The 21,340-nt window shown below is 35.2% G+C and overlaps 1 protein-coding gene across 1 annotated transcript in view; it reads left to right on the forward strand.

Annotated features, from left to right (window-relative positions):
- Positions 1-4,700, forward strand: part of LOC145283947 (uncharacterized) — a 47,381-nt gene extending 42,681 nt beyond the window's left edge. The window contains exons 3-4 of the mRNA XM_080133043.1: positions 8-4,195; positions 4,323-4,700. Of these exons, the coding sequence (XP_079989169.1) occupies positions 8-4,195; positions 4,323-4,654 (4,520 nt within the window). The 3' untranslated portion in view covers positions 4,655-4,700. The remainder of the gene's footprint in view (positions 1-7; positions 4,196-4,322) is intronic.
- The last annotated feature ends 16,640 nt before the right edge of the window (positions 4,701-21,340 follow it).

A 21,340-nucleotide genomic window follows, 5' to 3' on the forward strand; every position in this document is an offset into this window, starting at 1 on the left:
TTTACAGGGTCCCCATCTCAAGAAAACATTGATGCGACTACTGCCGAAAATGATGATCCACCAGCTAAAAAAAGACGGGTTCTTCGTTCCAATTTTGATCGACCATCTTTGCCAGCTAGATCAGAGCATATTTTACCAGATGTTTGCATACTATGCCAAAAAGTAAAAACTATAGTGTGCAAAGGATCTGGCAAAAGAAACAGGGAAAAACTTGTCAGATGTTCGACAATAGAAGCTGCTAATTTAAAACGAGCAGCAGAAGAAAATGAAAATGAATCACTCCTCATGCAAATAAGGAATAAAGATTGTGTAGCAATCGAAGTGAAATATCATAACTCATGTTACCGTGACTTCACTCGATATTTAACCAAACCAACCAAAACCGAACACTCTGAGCAAACTTCATATGCTAAAGCATTTGAGGTCTTTGCGAAATTAGTCCAAACAAGGATTATCGAAAACAAGGAAATCATGAGACTTAAAAAATTGAAAGATTTGTTTGTCAAACAGATTAAAGAAACACATGGAGTTGATGCGCATTTATATAAAACAGGATATTTAAAACAAAGATTAATGAAAAAATTTCCTCAATTATGCTTCATCACTCCTAAAATGAGATCACAAGGTGACATCGTGTATGTAAATGACATTACAGTGTCTTCTCTTGTAGAGGAAAAAACAGTACTCCATGAGGAAACACATACCACAACTCCAAGTGAAACAGAGTCGTCAGAAAATGACACAAACCAACAAACAAGTCATGTACGCTCAGATCCAAATCCTCTTTCTAACTTGTACATAACAGCTATGGATCTGAGAAATATTATTCAACAAGTAAAACCTCCTTCGTTATGGCCGCCAACAGCAGAAACATTAAATTTGCAGGAGGCTGAAAAGATGGTGCCCCATATTTTATTTAACTTTCTTGCATGGATAGTTGGGGCATCTGAAGATTTGTGCACAGAAAAAATAATGGACATATCTGCATCTGTCTATAGAAAGATTTTGTCTATTTCACAAGACATTATATTTTTGTCTTCTAACGGACGTACATTAATGCCAAAACATTTATCACTTGGTATGGCTGTACGCCATCTGTCTGGATCTGCCCAAGTGATTGGTTTATTGAATGGTTTGGGACATTGTGTTTCTCATTCGGTGGTTTTAAATCATGATACAGCACTAGCTGAACTTGAAATCAATCGTGGAGAAAATTCTATTCCATCCACCATCCAGGCAGGTATTCCAACAACTTTGGTCTGGGACAATAATGATTTTGGTGAGGAAACTTTATCTGGACATGGAGCAACACACAACACAACTGGGATAATAATACAAAATATGTTAGTCGAACCGTGTGCATCTAAGATTGCAGTAGAAGGACTCAAAAGAACACGGAAAAGAACATTGGAACCACCAGAAGTAAATTTGGCTACATACACCGGTGGAAGAAAAGATGGCCCACTACCATTTGCTGAACATGTTTCACTTCATTCAGATCGTGTATTTCTGCAAAATTCTCTAAAACTTGATATAGCGTACTATATCACAAAATTCGGCAGTGAAATTATATTACCATCTTGGACTGGGTTTAACCAACTCCTGTGCAAAAGGGAGATTGCATCAAAATCTACCATAGGTTATTTACCCGTAATTGATGTTAGCCCCACAGAAATGGATACAGTCCTTACAATTCTAAAAAAAAGCATTGACATTGCAGATCAACTCAAGTTAGAGTCTCTTGTTATTGTAATGGATCAAGCAATCTATTCAAAGGCACAATTAATTAGATGGAGAAATCCATATTTCATGAAGAGATTGGTGATTCGACTTGGTGCTTTTCATACAGCAATGTCCTTTCTTGGGTGTTTGGGAAAGCGTTTTCGTGATGCTGGGCTTCAAGATATTCTAATAGAATCAGAAGTTGTTGCTGTAGGTTCAATAAATGGAGTTTTCACAGGTAGACACTATAACAGAGCAGTTAGAGCCCATAAATTAGTGGCCGAAGCAATGCAGCATATGCGTTTGACAACCTATTTAAACAGCATTCCTGAAGAAAAGGCAGAAAAAGTGAAGCATTTAATGACATCCTTGTCACAATCATTCCCAGGACCTCAGTATGAAGAAATTCTGAAGGGAGAACATTTTCAAAGTTTTCTATCATCCTATGAAGAATTTATACAGGTTGGCAACAAAAAGCAAACTTTTGCATTCTGGAGTTCTTATATTGACATTGTAGAAATTCTTTTACTTTTCCTTAGAGGTATTCGAGAGTCAAACTGGGAACTTCACTTGGCAAGTGTTAGACAGATGTTACCTTGGGTGTTTGCATATGACCATGTAAATTATAGCAGATACCTTCCAGTTTACTGGTTGGAGATGTCTAATCTCGCTAATACTCATCCAGTGATATATACACAATGCATTGGAGGAGATTTTGCTGTTCAAAGAAGCTCAAATGCCTTTGCTAAAATTCCTTGTGACCAAACCATCGAACAAACTGCTAATCGTGATTCAAAAACAAAAGGTGGTATGACAGGCTTCAGCACAAACAAGAGAGCCGTCAACAGGTGGATATGGTCCCATCATGCGAGAGGGTCTATTACCCATGAATGTGAAACTATGGCTGGCAAAGGAGAACGAAGTGGAACACGATCAGATCTTTTACACAGTCGGATGAAACATGATAAGCTTGCTATTGGAAAGATAATAGACACAGTAAACAGTATGTTTAATCCATTTGAGTATGAACCAGCTGAGTTGATCCATATTGCATCAGGATTAGTTGCGACACAAGATGTTCAAAATGATCTGCAATTTGCTAAGGCAAGGGGCGAATCAGAATTTGAAAATTTCTGTGGGCAGCGTCTACAAACGGGAGAAGTTGATTTTTTTGCCCCGATGAAAAGAATGAATTTAAAAACATTCTCCAGTATGTCTAAAAAATCAAATCATCATGTCCACGGAAAGGATATCACTTTGGAAGCAGATAGAAATCTCCTAGCAAGATTGGTTGTGATTGGTAGAATCCGGAACATTAATCTTCAAGAATTACTGTCATATTCCTTAGGTCCATTACCATTGTCCCTTGCAAATTCACATGGATCGTTGGTTAAAACTAATAAAGCAAACTTACTTCATGCTTTAGAAAGCCATGCTAACAATCCTATTGTTGAGAACCCTATAGTAGGTGGCATATATATAGTGGATGGTATGTCGCTGATACACCAATTAAATTTGAACAAATTACAAGGAGAGAAAACATTTCTTAATCTTGCTCTTGTTATTTTGAAAAGTTTAGTGAACAGGGCAAAATCGAATCATTCTAAAGAAATTCATTTTGTTACTGATACATACCAGCAGATCTCTATAAAAAATATCGAGAGGGATAAAAGAGCTGCTACTAGCTCTCAGATAAGAATCCATGGTCAGCTCCTTCCTCAGCAATGGAAGAAATTTCTTTCAAATGGAGAGAATAAAAAGTCCTTAATAGAATTCTTGGATGAAACATGGTCTAATGTTTCAACATCAGAGCTTAGAGGAGTGAAGGTATTCTTGGCGCATAACAAGAAATGTCATTCCTTCTCACCTGGAAAAGAGGCAAGTGATATTGTCATCCGGTTAGAAGAGACAAAACTTTGTAGCTCACAAGAAGAAGCTGATACACGGATTTATTTGCATGCTTCTTTTGCAGCCAACACTAGTACGGATGTAATCATTATGAGTCCTGATACCGATGTGTTTGTAATTGGAGTTTCTTTACAAAATCTTATTCCCGCACATTTATACTTCCACACAGGAAGAGGAACAAATTTGCGAACAATAGACATCAAGATGATAAAAGACAACATTGGAGAGTCTGTCAGTCAAGCCTTGATTGGTCTACATTGTTTTACAGGATGTGATAGTGTCAGTTCATTTTACGGAAAGGGCAAAAAGAAAGCACTTAGTTTATTACTGAGAGAGAATGAGCTTTGTTACGCATTCAGTGATCTTGGTAATGAATTTTATGTGAAACCAGACACAGCAAAATCATTGGAAATGTTTGTTTGCAGGTTGTATGGCCAACAAAATGTCACAAGTGTTAATGAAGCCAGATACAACATGTTTAGATTCCAAAGAAAATTGGAAATCACAATGCCTCCAAATCAAGATGCCCTGAGTGAACACATCAAGCGAGCTAACTATCAAGCAGGTACGTTTTATAAATATTTAATTTCCAATTATATGTAAAAATTAAATATATGGAGTTTCATTGTTATTTGCTTATTAGAAAGGATGAAAATTATTCAATATTAATGTTAATTTCTTTCTTTTTTCAGGTGTCTATAAAAGGAGCCTCCATGCAAATCCTGATATACCATCCCCTGATTGTCATGGATGGAAGATAGAAAATGGAGATTTAGTAATCCATTGGATGAATCTTCTTCCTGCTCCAGACAGTTTAATGGATTTAATTAACTGCTCTGCCAAATGTAAAAAAAGTCATTGTAAAGACGTTAACATTTGTACATGTCTCCAAAACAGGGTCCCATGCACAGATATGTGCAAGTGTGCAAGAGATTCTTGTTATAAAATTAGTAAAAACATTGGACATGATGATGATGACACTGATGATGGTGATGACGACGACGATGATGATGAAGTGGCATAAGCAGTGATCAGTTTTAAATAAAAGCATATATGATCTTATTTACTAACATGTTGTTTGTTTAACTTTCATTAAAAATGCCTTTTTGTCCTTTAAATCTGTGTTATTATTCATAGATTCAAAAAAATACTTTTTAATGAAAATTGACAAACATTGTATATTTTACCAAGTTGATGTGTATAAAAAAATGACACAAAATCGCAGCTCTACCTCAGGTTTAAACGACCTTGTTACATACAAAATATAGCAATAGATTTGTATGACTAATAATATTGGTAGACTATAGGTGTCTCTACATGAGAAATATCAAAATGTAAATTTATTTCTTTAGTTATCCACAGAAAAGATTGAAGTTGTTTCAAATAAGATGTTTGAAAAAAGCTTTTTTAGAAAAATATTCCCTATTTTGAAGCATAGTAAATATATTAAGTCCAATATTTATGTATTAAATGATGAAGAAATAAATTGGGAATAAAATGTGCTAAACTAGATGTCTGTATTGTTATCGGTTTGTGTGCTACTAAGGTTTAAGCAAGTCATAATGTTCTATTTGATGATTGTCGGCCATCTTTAAATATGGCCGCCGTTTTCATTAATGCGCAACATTTGTGCTTGTGAAAAAAAATATGATGTTCAGGAGTCTATTGGCATTCATTTGACACCATTTTTTCTTCCACCCCCAACCGAGGTCACAGAATCAAAAATCTAGAGGGATTTTGACCTTTGGGCCCATAGCCTACAAGTTGCATATCGATGCCGCAAAGCATCAGTCACAATCCGAAAACACTGAACTGAACGTCAAATACGATTCGAGGAACAGCAAAAGGAACTGCAAAAACAGTTAGTGGAATGTCAAATACACACCGAATTACAGCTAGCCGAACGTCAATTATGAACAGAGGAATTACTTACAGAAATTGTTTACAGAATCACGAGAAATCCGAACAAACCAGATGCAGGATCCCCAGCAAAAATCATATTTGGACGGAAAATAAAATCTGTATTTGATAAACTGCTACCCAAACACATAGTACACAACAGAACCTCTACAATGCCATCAAAACGGTTTAACAGTGGAGATAACGTGTATTTTAGACATTTTAGAAATAACGTTTCTTTTGGGGAACAGGGCACGATCTTACGAAGAATCGGCCATGTTACGTACATCATTCAGGGCCCAAAGTTCCAACAAAAGAGGCACCTGAACCAAATCAGGAAACGCTTCTACAAGGATCAAAAAGAACCACCGCAGGACGGCAGTGAGGCGATTGAAACGGTGTAAGACTGTTCTGACATAGACCCTCCAAAAGGGATGTCAGAACCGAGACGCTCCGGCAGAAAGAGGAAGCGCACAGACCCCTTGGTGGTCTGCCCCAAAAGGAAGAAATACTGATTTTCACAATCGCGGAAATCAGCTTGGGAGGGGGATGTTGTGGGGGAATCACCCTCCAAATGGACTGTTCTATCCATTATATAAACCATAGGCCTTTTGATCCCAGGTGTGGATTAAACACCAGAGCGACCCTCGCCTGCTCGGTGACGTTTACAACTCTTTTCAGTTGTAACCTTTTTACGTTGTTTTTCCAGTAATACATTGTTTAAACTCTATTCCGTTGTTCTGTTTTCTTTGTAGCTTATTGCAAGCCATAACAATAGCAAAAAGTGAAGCAGAGGGGATATGGTGAAGAAAAAGGTGATTTCATGTGAATGGATAATCTGGTGAAAGATAAAGTATCCAATAACGGTAAAATCCAAGAATGTAAATCCAAGACAGTTAATTAAATTTCCATTCGCACAAGTAAAATCCAAGGAAATCGCGTAATTGGACGATGGTCCAAAATAATCCAAAAGGCCGAAATCCGTGGAATAATTCACAAATATTTACAAGGAAAAGGGGAAAAAATTCCAATAATATTATTAAAAGAAAAACAAGATATGGGTTTAACACGCCTGCCGAGACAAAGTGTAATTAAGAAAAACCAATGAAGAAGAAAAGGAGAAAAAAGATTAAATGGCGTTAGAATAAAATATAAAATAGAAAAGCCAATGTCAAAATGTCCCAGACAAGATGACGCTAAAAGGCGCGAAAAATATAGGGCAAAAAAAGAGGTCAACTGAAATGTACAGGTTATTACTTAAGAAAATGTCAGCAAGAGTTATTAAAAGACACTAAATGGAAAAAATGAATAAATTAATAAATAAATAAAAAATGAAACATAAAATATAAAATAAAAAATTAAAAAATTTTAAGGGGAAAGGATGGCCGGTATCTGCAAATTCAGGATAAAGCAAGTAAGTATGTAAGTAAATACATATAGTAAAATATAAGTAAATATACATAAAGGATATGAATGTGTGGGTAGATTGATATATTTGATAGATAGGAATATATTTGATAGATAGGAAGATAGATAGGATATATATATATATATATATATATATATATATATATATATATATATATATATATATATATATATATATAAGAGAAAGAAAATTAAAACTGTAAGTTGAAATTTGCAATCAAATTTATTGTTCGACTTTGAATACTCCAAAAAACAATTTTTGCAAATTTTCTTCACCATATTCCCTCTGCTTCACTTTTTGTTATCAAGTAAGATCTTTGACTTACTTGCAGTTTCATCAAATACTTTTGTATGCAAAATCCGATCCCGCATTTTGCTAATTCCTACCCTTGATGAGAAGGAAAGTATTTCTTCAAAACTCCGCGGATTAAGACTATCCACTTATTAAGTGTTTCCTTTTCAGATTAAATATGTTTTTAACTCTTTTTCAAAGTGTTTTTTAACGTGTTTTATTAACTATTTGCTCTTATATATATATAATTATTCCAGGTTAATATTTCCCAGGGGTGGGGTTTTTAATTCTCTTCCCCTGCAAGAACTTAGACACCAGGGTTAACAATTGGGATTGAGAAGTTAGCGCTCCCAAGAAATAACTAGAGATGTTAGCGTTCCTTACAAGTAACAAGATGAATTCAATTATTTATACGAAAGTGCATTTTTACCTATATACAATTTATTATATATATATATATATATATATAGATATATATATATATATATATATATATATACTTTTTATTTGTTTTTACATAAACATTAATATGTCGCTACACATTCATGAGCATGTTTCAGTCAGCTATTTACTAGTAACTAGAGACCTCTTCAGGCAATATTGCTTATTCAACAGTAGAGTCCGTAACATAAAGAGTGTGAGTATACGTCCGTCCGACTGCCGTGAATATAAGACTCATGCATTACCTGTATGTTAAGGTCGGGAGAGATATTCTTGCAGCCTTTATATTAAATGGAGGTGTTCATTATTATCCGTAGGGTGAACGCACCATAACACAAGCCTATCAATTACTGTTGTGAATGGCCAGTAATAACCAAGAAAAACGCAGAGATGTAATTAAAAAAAAGAAAATCAGAGGTAGAGATAACGAAAGAGAAAGAGGGAAGGATATACGGAGCAAATAGCGATTAATTTTAGATTTTGACTATTTTTTTAAATATTTGATTGGCTTTACAAACTCACTTTTTCTTGATTCAAATAATGTAGCAGAATTGGCCTTTGGCATAGGCAAATTAAACAGACGCATAGGGCCTCCGATTGGTGAGGGCCTCGTACAGGAATCATAAGAAAAAAAATTTATAATGCTACTTTGCCATAAAGCAAAATATAGGCATATTAATATAGGCATGTCTTATCAACGAATGTTTACTTGCATCCACTATGACTACGAAATTCCTACAGCTACATACCTAGAAAATGGGGCTATTAAGCCTAACATAGTGATATGGGGCAAGAAGGAGAAAGTGGCAACGCTAGTTGAAGTAAGCGTCTCTAATGACGCTGGTCTTAACAGAGCAGAGAGGGAGAAAATAACAAAATACCAACGACTTATGCACGACATGAAACAAAAAAACTTGAATCCTAAGAAGGTATCAATCAGACCAGTCATTATGGGAGCAACCGGGCTAATGAAAAATAATTTTAAAAAACTGTCTGGCGAATATACCCGGTGAACCAAGTGCAAGAGAAATACAAACAATAGCACTAAATGGGACGGTTAGAATCTTAAAAAAAAAAAGATCTCTCGGTTGGAGTAACTAGGAAGAACGTTTGGCATCCGGTAGAATGCCCCATCCCCAGCGAAAACAAAGTGATAAGAAAATTAAAACAAAAGAGCATAGCTTTAGCTCTTCGTATAGCATTGACAATTCCGATTACTGTTGCCCCGGGAAATAGAAATTTTTCCAAGTTGAAATAAAAAAAAAAAAAAAACTATTTAAGAACGACAATAACGCAAGAACGCCTGAACAGTCTGGCAATGATATCTATCGAACGAGATATCGTCCAGTCTCTGAATTCTTCACAATTTATTCAAGACTTTGCTGCCATCAAAGAATGAAAAGTTGATTTTTGTTGAAGGTTTATAAAATCTGCTCGAATATATTTGTATAAATTTCAGTCATTTGTTAATTTAGTTAGAAATCCAGGTAATTTTTAATAAATTGCGCAATTTTATTTTTTCGGTATTTATTTCTTATTTTTCTATTTCATTTGGAGGCCAATAAATTCACTTCGCCTAGGATCTCCAATTACTGAAGGCCGGTCCTGTCTTGTTAAACATCGTTTATCTCTTGATAAGCATGAAAAGTGGAGCAAAAATCGAGCTCAGTTTCCAGGAACATAATGCAATATATATATATATATATATATATATATATATATATATATATATATATATATATATATAGGCCTATTAATATTTTTTCAAACTACCGGAAGACACTTGCTGCTTCCTTCTGGTGAAATGTCGAAACGTTATTTCGAGTCTGGTGCATCAAAACGCAAACGAAAAGCGGAGGAGGAGGAGGAGGAGGAGGAGGAGGAGTTTCATTCCACACAAAGAGGTGATAGATTAAATTTCGTTACTCGTCAGACGGCGCCACTTTCGGCAGCATCAACTTCAGATATTCAGATTCAGAACGCAAAAGATACATAATCTTCTTCCCAATTGCTAACAAGTGGTCAAAGTAGTCAGTTGGTTTTAGAAGAAGTGGTCAGTGAATCGGCTAACTTACAGGAAGAAGTCATGGACACAGTCATGAAAGATGGTGAGCAGGTTCATGCGATGCACATGAGAGCCAGCATATCGACTTCGATTGGGAAAAAAAAAAACAGACTTATGGCCACCTTCAATTAGCAATAAAGAACGTGTTTACTTAGTCGAAAAGGAACCCTTTCTTGAATCTGGAAGCGGAATAAAATATCCACTAGATGAGAGTTCTGAGAAGCGGCATTTCTCTGCATAATTTGCATAATTTTATTTTTTCGGTATTTATTTATTTATTTATTTTCTATTTCATATTGATACGGCATAATCACGTTGACACACCGGTTCCTGCTGGATCACCGAAGTTAATCAACATAGAACCTAGTCAGTACTAAACGGGTGACCATTTGGGACTTTCAGGTGCTGTATGTGCTCTCCGCTTATTTCGGCATTGTTTCCAGTCGTACTGGTCTTCTCCTTGCCACTGGACCCAAACAGTGCCGACTCAGGAGAGGTTGTGGTTGGATATTGCGCAACCCTTGCCTCACAATTACAAGCACTACTGTCTCTATGAGGTATCCTTCGTCTTTCAAGACTGAACGGAAGCATGGGGATTTCATATGGTGGGGGCACCAAATTCACTTCGCCTAGAGCCTCCAGTTATCTAAGGTCGGCCCTGAGTGTAGCCTGAGATAAATGGATGACCCCTACGAGTCACATTTTTCTAGCTATTCCTGATATCCAACTCATTGAGTCGAAAGCATCTCCGCGATTCAAATCATTGCTTAGGATATAAATATGGACAAGATTCTCTTTCGATATTTTAATTAATTGTATATAACGGACAAATATGAATACATTACTGCGCACGTGATGTGTATTTAATAGATGATGCGGATGCTGCGTTGTGTTCGTAATGAATACTATGTCAAAATTCATAACGTCATAATCCTCAAACATTATGGTACAGTCTTTAAGGAATATTGTCTAAAAGATTTCCATCAAGACATTCCAACTCATTACTAGTTAACATTGACATACAATATATATATATATATATACACTATATATACACACACTATATATATAAATATATATATATGTATATTTATATATATGTATATTTATATATATATATATATATAGTGTGTGTGTATATATGTATTTATATATATATAAATAAATACACTATATATATAATACACACACAATATATATATATATATATATATATATATATACACACTATATATACACACACTATATATATAAATATATATATATGTATATTTATATATATATATATATAGTGTGTGTATATATGTATTTATATATATATAAATACACTATATATATACACACACACTATATATATATCCTTTAAAAGCTAAATCCCATATATATATATATATATATATATATATACAGTGTATCACAAAAGTGAGTACACAATCACATTTCCTCAAATATTTAAGTATATCTCTTCATGGGACAACACTGAAAAAATGACTTTTTGACGCAATGAAAAGTAGCCCGTCTGCAGCATATATAACAGAGTTAATTTATTTTCCCCTCAAAATAACTCAAAATATAGCCATTAAAAGGTAAATCCCAGGCAACAAAAGTGAGTACACCCCTTACGAAAAGTTGTCAATATTAACATACAACATGACAACTCTCAATATTTTGTGTAGCCACCATCATTATCTAAAACTGCCTTTACTCTCCTGGGCATGAAGTTTACCAGAGCTTCACGTGTAGCTACTGGAATGCTCTTCCACTCTTAAATTACGACGTTGCGGAGCTGGCAGATATTTAAGACTTTGCGCACCACCACTTTCTGCTTGAGGATGGCCTAAAGATGTTCTATTGGATTCAAGTCTGGAGACATGCTTGGCCAGTCCATCACCTTGACCCCCAGCCTCTTCAGTAAAGCAGTGGTTGTCTTAGATGTGTGTCTTGGGTCATTGTCATGCTGGAACATTGCTCTGCGACCCAGTTTCTGGGGGGAGGGGATCATGCTCTGCTGCAGTATTTGACAGTACATGTTGGAGTTCGTGTTTCCCTCAATGAAATGTAACTCTACAGTACCTGCAGCACCCATGCAGCCCAAAACCATGACATTCCCACCACCATGCTTGACTGTAGGCAATGCTCTTTGTATTCCCCACCTGGTTGCCGTCACACGTGCTTAAAGCTAAACAAATGAAATTTTATCTCATCAGACAATAGGGCATGGTTCTAGTAATCTACGGGCTTTGTTGACATGGCTTCAGCAAACTGTTTGCGGGCTTTCTTACCTTCAGAAGAGGTTTCCTCCTGGGATGACAGCCATGCACATCAAGATGGTTAATGGTATGGCATCTGTTTCTTGAAATGTGATAAAACAATAAAATAAGTTAGTCATCATCCTGCATACTTTCACCTGACAACGTAAGGATGAGCCAAAGTAGTATCTGGGCTTTACTTCTTCACATCGTATAAAGTATTTCAGAAGTTATACCATGGAGACGTTGATAATTCAAAGACTTTATTTATTTGATCAACTTTTGGTTGAATTTTTGCATGTTGGTTGCCGTTTTAAAACAGCATCAGATAGATTTGTCCATCAATTTTTTTTGGGGGGGGGGGGGATTAAAACTCCATAAAAATGTCCACCATAACCGACCTTTTCAAGATTAACGTAAGATCAAATAAGATGTGGGAATTCGTTGGTTACAATATGGGCCGTGAGTTAGTCTTTACAATTAACAGAACCAAAAGTATGACTTTCACCTTTGACCTAGCTAGATATTCCAAAATTAGAAGCTGAAGATCTTCCATGGTAATATTAGATATGAGACTTTATTGGCTACAATATGGATCAGGTAGTGAGTCTTGATGATGAATGGAGCCGAAGTCATCGCCTTTTCTATGATATTCTATTCTATTCTAAAATGAAATCAGAACATGAGTGATATTTTGACCAAGTTTAGTGACGATTAGTCAAGCGATGTCGACGTTAGGCTGTACACAAGCAAACGTAGTGACAAATTCGATTGAAGAGACATAACTTCCGTCATGTCGGAAGTAATAGATTTCCGTTTGCAATTAAGATGGTTAACGATTTGTGTTCTCCGTTTTCTAAATATCTATTAAGAAACGATTGCAAAAACAGATTAAAAGGACGAGAAATGAGTTTGAGAAAACGAGAAGGACAATCGTGTTATAAACGGTTTACTAAAAAGAAAGTCGATTTTCTCGAAGGCAGGTGTGCTGCGTCTTTCTTTCTTTCTTTCTTTCTTTTTTTTTTTTTAACCTTCCGCTAACAACAAAGAGATTCTATCTTGGAGTTAATCTGGATGTCAGGAGACAGTTAATCTCTATTTTGAATAATACTTTCTTTTTTTTTTTTAATACTCTTCGAAACATTCCAAATGTTTTCTCACGCTGTGAATTTCCTTTTCCAACGTTGACGAAGATTAACCTGATTTATTCAGGGGGCGACGGGGGTTTGCTTAGTTAGTCTAATGGATACCATCGTAGACTATGAGATAATAACTAATTTGTGTGTCAGACAACGGAGACAGTTGAGAACTCAGAGGTAGAAAAATGTATACCTAGATGGCAAAGATATTGAGGCAGTCAAGAAGTGTTGTCACCTTGGTGATACTGTTACGTTGTGCGTGTATATAAATATGTTCCAAAGCGACGTACATGTTAAATAGTGGTTTTTATATTTTATCATTATATTCATGTACGTGTAAATGCGTGTATGTATTTACGTAGTATCGTCTAGTGCATATATTTTAACAGGCCTTCATTCATAATGTTTCCAACAACGTGTTACGTTGTGTGTGTATATTTATATGTTCCATAACGATGTACGTGTTAAATAGTGGGTTTTATATTTTATCTGTATATTCATGTACGTGTAAATGTGTGTATGTATATACGTCATATCATTTAGTTGATCGTTTAGTGTGTATATTTTAACATTTATGCAACAGTTCTAACAGCAAACGATTGACGTGGACGTATCGAAACAGTTGTAGACAAACAGTTCTTTTTAACAGATGTAAATAAACACAACCCATACCTGGATTATTTACGAACATTTATTTTTATGATTTCAGCTGACATCTTCAAAGATTACACGTTTTTACATCTTGGCTGCCTGAGAAGACGCCGCTCCCCGCGTCATGAAGAGACCAACACTCCTTTTTGAGTCGTCCGTTTTCTCTGGTGTCCAGCTAACGACTGACTAGAATATCCTTAAATATACATTTCATCACGTGTCTCATCACGTGTCTCATTAAGTGCCTCAGACCCACAGCTGGTGTAACTCCAATCTAGTTATTTGTTTATGCAAACCAAAAATCATGTTTATATCTATTTTTCTATTTTCACATTCCTTTTGCAATATTTATTATATTATATGTCAATAATTTTTTCCCAATTTAATTGTTTATTTTTCTAATCATAATAATTGATCTAGCGACCCGCCGTCGCTCAAATCAATTAATAATAATAATAATAATAATAATAATAATAATAATAATAATAATAATGCTTTGACCCTTGGCCCTTCTTGCCACAGTTACCACAGATACTACGCTATGATCACAGCCCAAAAGGTCACAACATTACAATAGGTTTTGAGCACGGTAAAAGTGGTAATATTATTGCAAGAGTAAAAACGGTGAAGGGAACTTCTGCCATTACAAACCAGCAGAGCGTTACCAGGAAAGAGTCTATCAGGCAGATGTATGCCGTGAGATGATGTATGGATCGAAGTTAAACCTAGCCAATGAGAGTTGAAGATGAGAATATGATAGATGTGTAATACGAGTTTTAATGACAGGCTTAAATCTGATGACATCAGAGTCGGATTAATCTTAGACGTGCAGAACAGGAGAATGTACTGGTATAATCACATTGAACGGATGAATTAGAATTCTTAGGTCAGCTGATGTACAACAGTTGAGGTAGCAGGATCAGTTGGCAGGTGTGGGCCAAGGAAAATATAGGAGAGAAGTGATAAGAGTGGACTCCAGAGGAAAAGAGATAAATAATGAGGTTATAGTCAAGATCGTTTGCTCTTTCTGACTTCCGGCTTCTACTGTCTATTTTGGCTGGAAAAATAGACGCGGTCAACTGGATGATAAAGCCATTCTTAACATGAGAAACCAGGGCTTTCGCGTTATTTGAGGGGGAAGTTAATCAATAATCAGAAGGGAACATATCTTGGTTGTTACTGTTGCTCCGTATTTAGAACAAAAACCGGAAGTCAGGCAATCTTGACTATTACCAATAAAGATCAGATCAAAGATAAGTTAGTTTGGAGGTCAATTTTCTACGAGTCGCCCAATACATGTTAGAATATAAAATGAGCGTTAAACCCAAGATGATGATAATGTTTGCAAATTTATTTTTTTATGAGCAAAGATGAGGAGGCTTAATCTTAATCTTGATAATTTCGTCAGATTTCCAGCCAGATTATGTACAAAAGAAAGGGAATTAACTTTTTATATTTTTTTCCTTATAAATTATGTATACAGAGAGAAGAACGGGTTGAGTGGAGAAGAAAGGTAGGGATAGAGGAAAAAGGTAGAGAAGAGATAGAAGTTTTAATCAAAATATGTTACACTTTATACGGCCCCGAGCAACGCTGGGTAGCCCCGTTAGTTTATTATATGAACGGTAATTGTCTGTATGCATGTGTGCGTGTATGTCTAGCTAAAAGCTAAAAAAGAAAAACTACAAAAAAAAAAAAACACCCACAATGTTGATATATTCTTAATCAGCGTTGCTCTGAATGCAACATATTTAAAATTAAAAGAAAAAATATTCATTCTTTGAGGGTCAACTGGGCCAGGATTAGTCGAGGGGGGTATGGGTCGTTTTTTTTTTTTTTTAGTAATTTCCAATATTCTATAAAGGTGCGGCCAATGATTTAGATTATTATTATATTTAATATATTAGTATAAGAGAGAGGAATGTGCTGTGCGGAGGGGAAGAGGGTGGAGGAGAGGGATGTGGAAAAACTAGGAAGGGGAAAGAGAAAGAAAGAAAGAAAGAGAAAGAGAGAGAGAGATGTAGAGTTATAAAAGTTTTAATATAAAGATGTTGCGCCCACATTTTAACCACTTCTATTTTGTTTCTATGGCCCCGGGTAACACTGGCTAACCATGCTAGTAATAAAAAAATAAAGGGAATAATTTATTTTGCTTTTACTAAATACAAAAAGTATTACAATATTCTTTATATTTCTTGTAATTAAAATAGGAATTAACGGCGCTTCTACACTAGTAGGACAAACTTTTTTAGTCGATAAATAGAGTTTTCAGATAAAATAAAACAATGGTTTCTACTGATATTTTTCTTTTTTTGGCAATTCTAATAATTTAAAATGGTAGCTTCCAAATTATGCAGTCGAAATTACCTGAATATTACTGAATTATTAAAAAAAAAGAAAATTTAATCGTGTTAGCGAGTGGAAAATTGCCGCTATCTTGTTTTACTCGGAACGGAAAATTACTTCCCTGATCGTTTTCATCAAATTCTATTTTTTATTTTCTTTAATAAATAATTTTCTCCCTTAATAGGAGGAATATGTAGATACCATTGTTTTCATATGAAATTCAGTTTTACGATTTCCAAAACTTCGTCCCAATAGTGCAGAAGCACTGAATTAACCAATGGTCAAACAGGTGCCTTATTTATAGACTAGCTGAATATACCCGGCGTTGCTAGGTTGAAACATATTTCCGGGGCAGTGGGTATATTTAAGAAGGTATTTTTTTCTCTCCTACCACGAGAAATGTGACACTAGGATCGGAAAGTGGGATTAAAAGTCAGTGCCCCAGAGGAGGAGCATTCTAACCCTGCAAAAGATGCCTGTGCAGCCTCATCAACGTTCCCTAGCAGGGGAACTTCAGACGATTAGTAATAAACTAACCCTTTATTAAAGAGATAAGGCAAAGAAACGTATGGAACGCTTCAGACTGCTTTTGGGCCATCTTGCATGGATCGAGCATTAGTTTTTGAGTGGCATAAAAGATTCAAGGAAGGCAGAGAGTCCATGAGGGACTTCATGGATAAAGACAGTCGTGTGTCTATAATAAGTGCACAGTTTGATGTCAGTGTGGGAACTGTACACACAATTATTCACAAGGAACTGAAGATGCAGAAGATTTGCGCAAAGTTTGTCCCAATGGTGCTCCATCCTTGTCACAAACTATTTGACCAAGATGGGCATCAAGTTCCTCATCCTCCCTATTGACCAGACCTTGCTTCCTGTGACTTTTGTTATTCTCTGGGCTCAAGAAAAACCCTAAAGGCTGTCGTTATGAGAAAATTGATAAGATGAAAGAGGCTGCGACAAGGGTTATTGACGCGTTCGCGCAAGAGGACTTCCATGGGGCCTTCCAGAAGTTGTTGGAACGGTACAAGTGCATTGCAGCTGGAGGAGATTACTTCGAAGGGTATTAGAGGTTCATACATGTACAATCAATAAAAGTGCCCATACGAAAAAATGTCTGGAAACAATCTTTATTTTATAGAACAGAGATTAATATCCGGTTAACACTGAGCAAAACTACTAAGACATCAATAGTAACATTTTTTTTTTAATGTTGAAACAAAGGAAAAATTGAGTGTTACAAATTTTTTTTTTTTTCTCGGTAGAAAGATTAATATCATTAAATAAATGACAAAAGAGATCCCTTTCACTTTTGAAAGACTAGATGAAGACATTTTTTTTTTTTGTTCTTGAAATAAACCAAACCAAAGAAGTGGCGAAGACAGTATTCGCGTTTCACATTGTTGGAATTCTTTTGAGATTGAATTCTGCCACCAAGAAATGAGAGAAACCTCTTTAAATTTGAAATGCAGGAATGGCTTTGGTTTACTTCACCAAGAATAAATAATACCCCCTCCCCGTAAGATTACCAAAGTTTTTTTTTATTTTTTATTTTTTTTTATGCGTGTATGTGTGTGTGCTTGTTAAGATAGAGTCGACAAATCGATGGTAAATGTGTAGTTTAGCGGCGTAAATTATCTGACAAACCAGAATTTATAAAAACTATTTATTTTTATATAAAACACATTATTAGACCCAAAGGCTGAAATAAAACCAGAAAAAAAATTAATGTACGACAATCGACGCCGCCATATTGCTTTTAAAAGTTGGCCGTTCTAAGGTTTGACAACATATTTTAAAAAATCGATCTGTCGATTCTATCTTAACAAGCACCGTTTTTTGTTTTTTGTTTTTTACCAGTGAAGTAATCGCTTACTAAGGTTCATAGGCCACTCGAGGATAAGTGTTAATATGACTCAGGTTGTCGGTGAGACAACAACGTAATGATCAGTAGTGGTGGAAATGTGGGAGGATTAAAAATTTTCAAACAAACTTGAAAGCAACTATGTTGTAGTCAGGAAGCAAGCCTGCGGTATTGTGTTCCATAGACGGGCAGTTCTAGGAAATAAATTTTGCTAATGGAATTTTCATTTAGTTTATCTACTGATAGAGAGTAGAAGAAATTGTTGTCAGTGGTTGTAGCTAGACGAGTGTTTCAGCCTAGTCAATACTAAATAAATGATCACTTCGGAAGGCCTGTAACAAAAATCCTTTCCAAATTAAATGGATCTAAAAATCAAAGTTGTGAGATTGTATACCTCCGTCTGTCAACAAAAGGATGGGCTAAAGTCTTATTTTTTTTTTTTTTTCTTAGCAGTCACCACTTATCAAGACCCAAAGGCCACTCAAGGATAACGGTTAACATTTGATGCTTATTTCTCCATCTAATATATAAAAGGCAAAATGTGTGTGTGTGTGTGTGTGTGTGTCGCAAAAACTTCCGACACTCTCAACTGGGCCGTTTTCTACAAGGAGGTGGGGGGTCACTTTCTTCATTAGATAAATAATTTTCCCAAGTTATCGTCTCCGTTGGATTGACTACCCTTAATTTGAATGCTCGCAACTTCCGCTTTCACGATGAACGCATCAGCTAAGACGTAAGGGTTTTTTTTTTTCACCTTCTTTTACTTCTTTGTGTTATGGGTTCGAGCCTGCCCGCCTGCCACCACTTTTATTTTTTAACACCTCTTTCCACCCACGCTGCCTACTGTTGTTTTGATTCCCCTCCCCATGGGGTTGCATACTACACCACCTCTCCTCACCTGGGCAATGCCAGGTACCCCCGTTAGTATTGTATAAAATGTTCCCAAAATCATGCAAAAAAGAATGGTGATAACATGAAAATTATTTATCTGATTAGTCTGAAATATTATCCTATTGGTTATCCTATTGGTTATCCTATTGGTGGCTGTGATATTAAAGTTCCTCAGATCCATACGTCTAATTTGGAAACGTTGAAAGTTGAAATTCCATTTAAATTTCGACCATGACTGAAACTTTGCACGGTGGTTATTGTTATCGAATATAATGTTATCTTGTGAGATTTTAAAAGTTAGACCTAAATATCATTTAAGCTAGTATATTAAATTTTGATTCTGACCAACCAATTTTCATTTGTTGTAGTTGTACCATGTTATTGGCACTATAGTAACATGTTTTGTAACAGTTTCTTTTTCAAATTATATAGTTCTGCCGAGACAAATGATTCTATGGAAGCATTTTTCTCAATTATGGCCGTCAGATTACATTCAGCAAAGGGAGTACCCAATATTTTGAATTGAAAAATATAAAAAGAGTTGTCTCCCTTACAACTAAATTTTTATTCTTTTTTTGTGTAAGTTTAAAAAAATATGCATACAATTAAAAATTAAAATGTCGCCGTTGTATCAGGTATTGCTAGTATACTAATCAATTATTTCTTACTGATGGAATGCTAGGAGTTGAAGTTGCAAGTTTTAATCAACAAAGAATCAACAGATAGTCCAAATATTAAAACATTTTAAAATAGGAAGTTTGAGTTGGATGTGTAAGAATTCTAGTAGTCGGATATTTTGGAATTTTAAAAAGTAGGAATTGGATTCATTAATTTATTGTGAACTATTATCCTCATCTTTTAGTTGTTGTTTTCACATTTCGCCCAACTATTCCTCTGGCCTTCATCAGGTGGTAACCACAACGAGATAGGAACTCCGATTCTCCTAACTGCATTCTCAGCAATTACTGCCTTCCATAGTTGTTGTCATCTCACCACGTTTTGGCCAACTAAGCCTCTGGCCAGCTTTCAGCAGGATTGAAACCGCTATCTTTAGACAATGCTCACCTGGAACTGTAGAGATTCAACGTCTCTATCCACTTCGGGGCCCGTGGCACAGTGGATAGAAACGTTGAATCTCTATAGTTCCAGGTGAGCATTGCTTAAAGATAACGTTTCAATCACATTGTCTGAAGATAGCGGTTTCAATCCTACCCAAAGCCGGCCAGAGGCTTAGTTGGCCAAACCATGGTGAGGCAGAAACAACTATGGAAGGCAGTAATTGCTGAGAATGCAGTTATGAGATTCGGAATTCCTATCCTATTGCGGTTACCACCTGATGAAAGCCAGAGGAATAGTTGGCTGAAGCGATGTAAAACAACAGCTAAAAAAGATGAGGATAAAAGTCCGCAATAAATAAAATTAATAAATAATACTCATCGCAATAATGAATTTCAATGAAATATATAGTATATAAGAATTGGATATTTTGAAATTCTAGAAGTTACACTATCTGACTCTGCAATCCTACTATTAATATGTAAAATTATAAATTTATAATCACCTAAAAATAAAAATCAGCGAAGAAAGTAAATCATTTTACACTGAAGAATATAATAAGAGTTGTCTACTTTTTAGTTTAAAAATGTACAAACATTTAAAATATTAAAAGAATCGTTTTTGGAATCAGAAATTAGACTCAATTCTTTTCAGATTTTGATTGTGATACTTTAAAAAGTTCTGATTTTTTTCAGTTCCTACTAATATCTCAACACTAATGTACATATATATATATATATATATATATATATATATATATATATGTATTTTTTCAATTCGCCAAGCGGTCTTTTTTGTTTCAGCTGCCATATTATATATTATGGCGCCCAAAAGTGTTGTTGTTTGGCCATATTCGTTTCAAGCACTTTCTATCGGTTCAACCGAGATAAATATGGCTGAACAACAACTTTTAGGCACCATAATATATAATATGCTAGCTGAAATAAAAATGACCACTCGGCAAATTGAAAAGATATCCAAAAACTCAGAAAAAAGAAAAACTCTGTCGTGTTCAATCAGATGTGCTTGAATAATGACTTGCTGCCAAAATATACAAATATATTATATATATACAGGGTGACCTAAAAAAAAACGGGTCCCAACTCTAATTAGGCCCTGTTTCTTAGTGTTTTGTCCGAATTAAATGAAACTTCGGTCATTAGTTTATTATATTCAAAACATCACATCAAAACACTAGGGTCTTTGGCTTTTTTCTCCGTTCTACAGCATATGTTCTAGATGGCCTCCATTTAGCTTTTGTTTTTTTGGGGTCAACCTATATATATATATATATATATATATATATATATATATATATATATATATATATAGAGAGAGAGAGAGAGAGAGAGAGAGAGAGAGAGATATATAGATATAGATAGATAGATA

The sequence above is a fragment of the Euprymna scolopes genome, chromosome 8 (genome assembly GCF_053919585.1).
Source record: "Euprymna scolopes isolate OS-2025 chromosome 8, ASM5391958v1, whole genome shotgun sequence".
In the NCBI taxonomy this organism is placed as follows: Eukaryota; Metazoa; Mollusca; class Cephalopoda; order Sepiida; family Sepiolidae; genus Euprymna; species Euprymna scolopes.